This window comes from Hippocampus comes, unplaced genomic scaffold (genome assembly GCF_001891065.2).
Source record: "Hippocampus comes isolate QL1 unplaced genomic scaffold, H_comes_QL1_v1.1 scaffold9, whole genome shotgun sequence".
In the NCBI taxonomy this organism is placed as follows: domain Eukaryota; kingdom Metazoa; phylum Chordata; class Actinopteri; order Syngnathiformes; family Syngnathidae; genus Hippocampus; species Hippocampus comes.
Window position 1 is genome coordinate 5,762,888 of NW_017805275.1, and position 9,028 is coordinate 5,771,915.

Consider the following 9,028-nt stretch of genomic DNA (forward strand, 5'->3'; position numbering starts at 1 on the left):
AATTGTAGAGCCATTATGACTTGATTTTCATAAATGTATAATCTCCTCATTGACCCCAGTGAGAATAAGGGTATGGAATATGGAGGGCTGGCTATTACTACATTTTCACGATGGCCCCCCCCGTTTCATTCTATATTTAACACTGAGAAGTCAAGGAAAATAGTGACAACCAAATATTTTATGTCGAATGAATTTGGTGGAGTAAAACATGTGTTGTAAAGGAAAAAAAAATGCAATTCCAATCGGTTTTCAGCCAAAATACTCAATTTGCTTTAGTGTACCACAAAGTGTGGCAGGCTGGGTCTGGCCATTGATGCTGTCAAACCAATACAAACGTGAATTTCCCCTATTTTTTAACACCTTTGTTTTTGTGAGTGCAGACACAAAGTAGTTATTTCATGCAGCTTAGACACTTAAGTTCACAAGCACTTAACAGGCTGGACAAGCACATTTTAATTGTTTACAAAGCAAATGTGATCCAGTCAAAGCTGTATTGAAATCACTTTCTACAATTGTCAGCAAAACTGTTAGTACAATTAATAAATTACCAGTAAAAGTTGCATCAAAATACAGGATAATCAAAAAGGAAGAGTCTGGAAAATTTCAAATGGAAAATATAAAAAAAAATACAAACCTGTGGTATAGCAAAGAGTGCAGTTATGAAATGCTCCCAGTTTCTGTCTAACAGTGATGGATGAGTCTCCATTCCGTTATGACAGACCAGCCCACTCTTATACATTCTAAAGAGGAATGCTAATGACGCTTTTCCAGGAAATGTAAGCGCTTATTTACAGTGTTTAACCACTTCCGTAGTTGATGTCCTCTACAAAAGTGACGCAAGGCAGCTAAACCCAAGTTGAACCTTGTCAGAGAGTGCTGACTCAATGTTTGGCATTCTACATCTTCCCTGACAAGTTGGTTCCCTTTAGGGGACAACAAAATCGTTTTTTTATGGTTATTAAAAACACTAGAAAAGTGCATATGTAATGTTGGTGACAATTCCTGAGGCTTACAGTGCAAAAAAAATTATTATACACAGACCAGACAAATGGAGGTTCTACCGGTTGGTTTTTCCTTGAGATGACTACCATCGAGAACGCCGCAATCCCTGCCCATGTTGGCTTGTCAGTTTTGGGGCGTGGAGTAGAAAGTGTGATGCTGGTGACTTCGATCTGGGGGGTTGCTGGCAAAAAGGAGAGGAGCAGTCTCCGATCCATACCAGCTGGCAAAAAGAAAGGACATTAAGAATCAAATGAACATCTTAAGTGGCACCATTACGAGTGCAGTCAGTCAGCCAAGCAACCTCGAGTGAGGCTGGTAGGTTGAAGCCCATGAAGGAGCTTCCTCCTCCTCGTTGCCTTGGGGGTCATCAAAAAAATAAGGCCGAGGTAGGGTCCTGTTGTTGACAGCCACGTTGCTGACCTGCCAACATCACAAAACAACACTGACGCTACAGAAAATGGATAGGGAAGTATAGAGAATACAGTGGCACCCTTGTGGTCATACATTTTCAAACTGAACAATCATTGAGTATAATGAGACAACACGAGCACAATAATGGAAAAAACATTACTTTTTTTTTTTGTTTAAATACGCAGCTCAATGGAAATAGCATCGAGAGAGTCACCCCTTGTCTGTTTTTGCATTCAGATTCAGTGGCTCCTTCAGGTGTGTGCAAATGGGCCACCGGGTAGCAGTACAATAGTCGTGATGGCACAAACGAACAAGTTTCACCAGTACTGTAAGCGACTCAGCTAACTGTGACAAAAGTTGTTTTTAATCGCTTCAGGATAAATACATGCCCCTGACTATTACAATATATCTGTCACGTGTTGCTGGACCATTTGTACTCATACATCTGTGCCTCAAGCATTAAACACTGCCGCATAGGTACTATTCATGCGCCTATCTATGGCATTTGCCATTATGTGTTAGCATTAAGCTTGTGGATTTTATGGCAAAGTTAAGTGGTTGCTTAACGTACATGTGTAATTCGCTTGTTTTATGTTTAGTTTGGCAGTAAAATTCTAATTTGAGTGGCATTACACAGTATGAGGCCTCTTTTGAATAATTGTTTGAAAAAAAAAAAAGCGAGCCGAATGACAGTTAGCAACACACCTATCTCAAGCCACCACTGTATATCCAAGAGAAAATTGTCTCTTTCTGCAAGATTGCAGGTAAATGTATTCATCAGTACTACTTTAACGACCTCCTGAGAGGGCCGGCGAACTCTGAAGATGAGGATGAGCAAACTGCTTGGGAGCAGCTCCCAGATGAAGAGGATAACGCCAAAGGCCAGGTAGCCCCTGTCGCCGAGTTCTTGATGCAGGTCAGCCTGTAAACAGAATACAAGGCGGCTTTGTGGAAGCGTATTGATTTGTCATGCAGAAAGCCTGTGAACAAGCTATGAAGAAGCAAAACTCTTGGCAGTGTTGAAAAATGCAAAATTGATTCAAAGCACTGCACGAGCACCTGGTCAGAGACGTTGTACCAGTCAAAGTCAAAAGACTCGACATGGTGGTGCTGAGACAGAACCAGTACGCTCAGGTTGTAGCAAGCCCGGCTGGCAAACAGCAAGATGATTGTGGCGCCGAGTGCTGCTGTGCGGCACACTGTGGTCCCCTGTAATGTAAAAAAACAAAAAAAACAAAACATTTTCCTTTGTAATCTGTTTGCACTCGTGACAAGGACTGTGTTAAAAGGTCACATATTGGCACTATAAAAATAAAAATTTGACGCATCTCAAGGGTTTGATCCCATGGTCCTCATCATATACACCACCTTGCTGGTCAGGTAAGGGCCTGTGGAGCGTGAGTGTCGCGTCAGCAGCAGCAGCAGGACAGCAAGCAACACTGCATCCAGGATGAACAGCAAGTCGTTGACAAGCACCCGGACCAGGACCAGATTCCAAGTCCGTTGGCCTGGCCCCGTGCCTTCACCACGGCCTGCAAGTGCGGCGCAGCTCACATTGACGCAAAAGAAGATGGCGTTCAGTGCCCCATACATGCAGCGGGCTTTACACCTAAAACAAAATGGGAGTCAGTATTTTATATTACAGAGCAATGATTCAAATGGAATATGGAAAACATTTACTAGCTTGGACTCTGGTGGTTTATCAACTTCATCCAATAATTCCAGTTCACTCGTCAGGATGATTTTTAAATTTTTTTTTTTTGCAAAATCGCATTTTTTAAAATTATCTAGCGTTTAAAAAATATTTTTTGCACCTCCTGTGGTTCAAAGCGCATGTTCAGTCAACGTAAGGGGGTGATATGCTGAATCTGTAGAAAATATCTACTCACAGTCGTTTTTCTACATCTGAGCTGTAAGTCTCCCTGGCTTTTAGTAGCACCTGTGGAACAGGAGAAACCAGAAACCATCAAGTTTATAAAATTGTGGCAAAACGACTTCTCAACCTGTCATCAATCTTCAAAAATGAAATCCCCTTGGTCTCACCTGAGTGAAATACAAGTTGATAAGGCTCAGAGTGAAGAACTGCAGGCAGACAGGGAAGCAGTAGAGCAGCCAGTAGACCGCCACGGGGAGGTGGTTGGCCTCCAGCGCGTTTCGAAAGTAAAACGAAAACAAGGTGGCGCGCAGTGCAGCCCAGAGCAAGCAAAGGAAAAGAAAGACGCTCTGATAGCTCCATCGTTTGTGTCTGTAGAAGTAGAGAAGCCAGAGTTGGGCGTACACCACCAGGAAGAGACCGCCGTACAGCACCGTGTACAGGATGGTAAAGCCGAGCTGGACCGAAGGGGCCAGAGCGGGATGTAGGGGCAGCGGCACGGGCAGGGTGGAGGAGTAGGGAGGAGGGGAGGCTGTGACGGGCGCTTCCATGGCAGTCCTGACACTTTTAGAGGTCCATGTTGACGGACTTCACGCTCTCAACTGGCACTTAATGTGGGACACCTGACAGCAGACACAGGGGCTCACTAAGCCAGACAGTCCACAGTGGAAGCCACAGGGAAAAAACTGCATGAAATGAGCAAAAATGAAATGGCAGTAATAATAATAATTATAATAAATCTTCACTTTTGCTACTACTCGATTTCGAAACGCACTGGAGGACCCAAACCCACCCACCCTCTGTGGCGGTTTACTAGGCTGAAAGAATTACACTCGTGGCCTGTAATTTTATTTTAGCTATTTCAGAAAAACGTTTTCTCTTTTGCATCACACCTGGACTGCAGTTTAGGGCAGACGAATGAGGTTGGACATTTAAATTACTTCCTTCTACAAGTTAATGAAAACGTTAGCTTGTAAGTAAATCGTTATCACTAAGCTGGTTAACATTTGAGATTCTGTCGATATATTATTAATCACTATTCCGGGGCGGTACGAGAACATTGTAACATGATAACCTTGAACTAATAGACAATATTAACAGCTGTGTCAACAAGGTCGGATCTTTGTGTCAACAACACTATGCTAACTTTCAAGAGCTAAATTAACTGTTACTGACACTGCTTTTTTAACGCAACCGCGCAAGGATTATCAATTACAAAATTCGCCACATGTTGTTGACCATACCTTATAAAATAATCACTGTAGTCTAACAAAGTTCGACCTTTTTCACGGGAATCTCCGGTATCTTCAGTTGATGACGTTCACGTCGTTACTTCCGTGTAACGTCGCGTACGTCACACGTGGACAAGGCGTGGCCTCAAGTTTTGATTCCAACCACCAATCACTGATGGCAAAAAAATCGCGCTATCTTTCGGTTGTTATTTACTCCCCCTGTAACAGAAGGTGCAGGCTGTACTGTTTTAACTATTTGTTTTGGGTTTTTTTTAAGGCGCGCAAACTCGCGGCGCATATCGTCCAATGAACACTTTGCTTCGGTTCGATAGTGCAGAAGACTCCACTCGTGTTCACACACCGTACCGTCGTTATCTTCCAGGTGGCTGGAAAGAAAAGAGTTAAACAATGCCGATGGTTTTGCGATCGCGAAAATCAATCCGCCGCAGTGATGGAGATGAGGAGGGTCAAACAGCAGAAACAACCGCAACGGCGAAGAGGCAGTTCTCCCGCCTGCGGGAGAGACCCACGTACGTGGTGCGTAATATTACTCAACTTTTCCGCCTCCTTTTCCTCCTCAAGCGAGCGAAGACAACTTCACGGCGAGCCACGTAGTTCCTCGCGAGCAGCGACAATAGCAGCATCGCTAGCCGACTAAGCCAGAAAAAAATTGTAGGAAAGGAAGTCAAGAAGAAGAAGCAGTAGCAGCGTGCTGGAAAACAACCAAGCGCTTTACATAGCCAGACGCTGGACGTGTAGCTAATCGTCACAAACTTTGATTGTTGACTGTGAAGCGTTGTGCATTCACACTCGCCAGCTTCTGCGTCATGGTAAATCGTTTCATTCTGAGCACGTTTTTTTTACATAGCCCTGATGACTCATCGTTTGTAGCTTAACCTACGCCGCATTAATTTTTTAGAGGCGGTTGGCTTCACTAACTCGTGTTTTTTGCTCCAGGAGTTCGAGGACTCGGATTCTGACACTGAGCACGGGGAGGTGATGGAGAGAGTGCAGACTGATGATGAAGAATACGCGGAGGAGACCGATGACACGGTATCGCTACACTCAATGAATGTTCTATCATCTTTGTGTCTTGTGCCTTGTGAAAAAGTATTCATACCCCTTAAATGTTTTTTCCACGCCTTTTGGCCTTACAATCACAAACGTTGATGGGTTTTCTAGGAACACATAGTTAAGCAAATATACATTTGAAAAGTGGTTTTGTGTGTGTGTGTGTGTGTGTGTGTGTGTGTGCGTGTGTGTGCGTGTGTGTGCGTGTGTGTGTGTGTGTTTCAGCCCTCTTTGTTCATTCTTAATGCTGCTAAATAAAATCTAGTCCATTCTTGCCCTCAGAATTTAGCTGTTTAATAAAAAGTCCACCTTACTAGGTACATAACAACAAAAGTAAAATGTTTTTTTCAGCCAGACTAACGTCGCCAGAAACAGCTGGAAGAAACCCGTGTTTAAATGTCAATATGTTAAGAATTAAGGAAGTTATGACATTTTAAAGGCTTCAAAAATGTCTTGTTTCTAATTCTAAACCATGGAAAGGCCTGTAATCATTTTTTGAGAAAAATAATGAAGCTCAGATCTTTAGACCTCAGTTTTTTCAATGTGGTTGGAATTGTAAAGATGATACACCGCAAGAAAGTGATTTCACAAACCGAGTAATTATGGTTATTAAATAATCTCATTCATTTTTAGCTAATTAGGCGCAATTAAGTTGACACCATTGCTGGCAACAGACGGCTGACTTATCCCGGTGAGCGGCTCTCCTGTGTCTCCCCACATTCAAATTTTCATCTGCACCAGTTTGGTCCAGTAACTTCATCTGCATGTCCCCTAAAATGCTCAAAATATTTGTGATAGATCGATATAAATATGGCAGCAAACTTTAAATACTTTTGGGGCGGTCAATGATGAGTTATCCCGCCATGCGACTGATACACATTGATATACTCCATGAAAATTGAAAACGAAGCGACAGGAGATTCCACTGTACGTCATATCTGAAAATAGATGCTTAAAACACATTTTGAACAAGCCACAGCAAATTTGTCTGAGAGTGCAAAAGAGACGTAATAACACGAAAATGGCCTCACGAAACATAGTGGAAACAGGTCAGTTGTCACATACCTAACCTTATATCTTACTATACACTTGTTCTGTGAAGGCCACAGTGGTTTGTTTGAGAACACTAGTGAACACCAGCACCATGAAGACCAAGGAACTCGCCAGTAACATCGTGGAGAAGTTTAAATCAGGATTAGGTTGTCCAAAAAATATCCCAAGCTTTCAACATCTTAAGGAGCGCTGTTAAACCCACCAACCAGCCAGCCAAGTGTCTTCGCAAGGTGTTAACACAGGGGCGCTGAATACAAATGCAGACTGCATTTTCCAGACTTTTATTTGTAAGTCTGGAAAATGAAAGTACGTATCGGTTCTGTTCCACGATACAGTTATTTGCTACCTTGTATTGGTTGATCCCATGAAATCTCTAAAAACGCACTTATGATTGAGGTTCTAAGGTGGCACACTGACAAAGTTCAAGGGGTATCAATACTTTTGCAAGACACTCACTTTATTAGGCTCAACATCCATCCGTCTATCCGCCTTTTTGTCTATCTAGTTATGTAATGTATCCCTTTCAAAACTTAGCTTGTAGCAGACGTGTGCACATTTTCAGCATGACGTCTCTGATCCACTGTTGAAAGGACACTTTGATCCTCTCCTCTTTCATCTATAACTGCTTCAAACAACAAAGTGTATGCAGAAAAGTGATTAAGATTGCACGAGTGTCTGTGTCTTATGCGTTGTGTTGTGTTATTTTGTTATTTTGACTTCAAGATGGCGCCGCGAGAGTGGCTGCCTTTCCAGCAGCTCCTATATTTTGTTCTTCTACTTCTTCCTTTCATAACTTCGCTGCTGTGAATTGGGAATTTCTCCATTGTGAGACTAATAAAGGATTTCATATCTTATCTACCAATTTGTCTATCCTTAGCTACAATATCTCGCTAACTGGCTATCAGAGTGTCGAGCTGTCTAGCTAATATTGCTTCTTGTTTATCTTCCAGTCTACCTATTTTTCCATCCAGCCATCCATTTATCTATAATTGAGAAGCGTTAAATAATTTAAGACAAGTGGGACTCGGGTTAGGTCATCATGTTAGCTGGTTAAGCTCAAAGTTTCAACATCCAATACATACTCTGCAACCAGCTGTTAGAATAGATTGTATTTTTTTTTTTTTATTATTATTATTGCATTGCCATAAACATAGACATTTATCACAATTCCAACAGTAAAAGGAATAACGCGTACACTGTTTTTATGTAAAGGCCATATCTATACTCTTGTATTTCATTAGTTGTGCTTAATATTATGGCTACAAGGTTTATAGTACAATACAGGGTGTTCCCAAAGTCAGAATGGTGGAACAACCTGAAGTCTATATGGGTAAAGCTTTATCACTCTCCAAATTGTCCGCTAAATCAACTTTTTGGTGATGATGAGCTACGGTGCAGCTATCTGAAAAGGCTTGTTTTGTGTTGGCTTTGTACAAACACCCGTTGTAGAGGTTTGGGGTTTTCAGCAGCAGTGGTGATGGAAGCAGGCTTGCATTGCATGATTCGTCAAGGACAGAGCCCGTATCCAGAATGGATAGTCCAAATTAGAGTAGGCGTTGGAGCATTGCAACAGCCATAAAGACTTGCAAACTGGTGCTTTATGACAGTCGAGGACAGGAAAATTTCTTGCTGCAAGGACATTTTGCAACTGTGCGAAAATGTCAGTTGGGCAGCCGTTGACAAAGGAATGATGCGCTGACGAAAACTGCGAGGCATTAACTGACAAATGCTGTTGCCCTCTCCCCTGTACAAATGCGACCTGAAACGGAATATTTTTTTTTAAAATGATGCAATGAGTTTGGACCAGTGGCGAATGCTTGTCTGTCAAGGAGGGGAAGCTCAATTTCGGCCTACATCATAAAATGTGTCCGTTTATTTATACGTGAATTCTACTCTCCGTTCCTTTTCAAGAAAATGATCTCTGACCCTGTGGTGATATAAGTCAGTCTGCGAACACAAGCAACTACAATAAAACCCACCAGAAGTAAAAGATTAATTTGTCGCTAGTTGCTTTCAACAAAGAGAGTGTCGCTAAGATGATAAGAAGTCTCCAGTTAAACTCAGAACAGAATGAGAATTGAAAAATGCTCCCACGGATGCCTACACCAAAAGATTGGTGATTGGCTCATTTCGCTGTCAATCAAAAACATCGTAGAAAGGGTTCTGTCAGTCGTCATCTGTACCTGTGGGTAAAAAACAAAAAAGCAAAAAAGGACGTTTCGCTTCTCTCACAGAAGCTTCGTCAGCGGTAGACAACCCTGAAGTCTCCGTGAAGACTCCGGGAAGTTGCTCTGCGCTAAAAAGCTGAGCGGAAGACAGAAGACTGAAGACTGAAGACTGAAGACAGAAGACTGAAGACTGAAGACTGAAGACAGAAGACAGAAGA

The 9,028-nt window shown here is 42.3% G+C and overlaps 2 protein-coding genes across 8 annotated transcripts in view; one reads left to right on the top strand and one right to left on the bottom strand.

Moving 5' to 3' along the window:
- Positions 1-429: 429 nt before the first annotated feature.
- Positions 430-5,151, bottom strand: gpr137 (G protein-coupled receptor 137). 4 transcript variants are annotated; one of them, XM_019869805.1, is made up of 8 exons: positions 5,075-5,151; positions 3,457-3,909; positions 3,303-3,352; positions 2,782-3,022; positions 2,473-2,622; positions 2,210-2,335; positions 1,304-1,422; positions 430-1,222 (listed from the first exon to the last, which is right to left on the bottom strand). In XM_019869805.1, exons 2-8 carry the CDS (start codon positions 3,835-3,837, stop codon positions 1,126-1,128), a joined length of 1,164 nt encoding a protein of 387 aa, XP_019725364.1. In that variant the 5' UTR covers positions 3,838-3,909; positions 5,075-5,151; the 3' UTR covers positions 430-1,125. The 4 variants fall into 4 exon arrangements, with proteins under 4 accessions (XP_019725364.1, XP_019725365.1, XP_019725362.1 ...); XM_019869806.1 differs by lacking the exon at positions 5,075-5,151 and adding an exon at positions 4,885-4,906; XM_019869803.1 differs by lacking the exon at positions 5,075-5,151 and adding an exon at positions 4,568-4,723.
- Positions 4,796-9,028, top strand: part of pld7 (phospholipase D family, member 7) — a 12,490-nt gene continuing 8,257 nt past the window's right edge. Inside the window, exons 1-2 of one of the 4 annotated variants that reach the window (XM_019869773.1) lie at positions 4,796-5,055; positions 5,476-5,576. In XM_019869773.1, coding sequence (XP_019725332.1) covers positions 4,927-5,055; positions 5,476-5,576 — 230 coding nt within the window. In that variant the 5' untranslated portion in view covers positions 4,796-4,926. Of the gene's footprint in view, positions 5,060-5,132; positions 5,349-5,475; positions 5,577-9,028 lie in introns of those variants that run through there. The other 3 variants (XM_019869774.1, XM_019869775.1, XM_019869776.1) reach the window with 3 other exon arrangements.

Bases quoted from the DNA above. Each gene is read 5' to 3' on its own strand.
- gpr137 (XM_019869805.1), bottom strand. From the start codon at position 3,837: ATGGAAGCGCCCGTCACAGCCTCCCCTCCTCCCTACTCCTCCACCCTG. The intron at 3,023-3,302 runs GTGAGTAGATAT...ATTTTGTTTTAG, and splicing joins TCAGATGTAGAAAAACGACT to GTGTAAAGCCCGCTGCATGT. The intron at 1,423-2,209 runs GTCGTTAAAGTA...TGATGTTGGCAG, and splicing joins TTCGCCGGCCCTCTCAGGAG to GTCAGCAACGTGGCTGTCAA.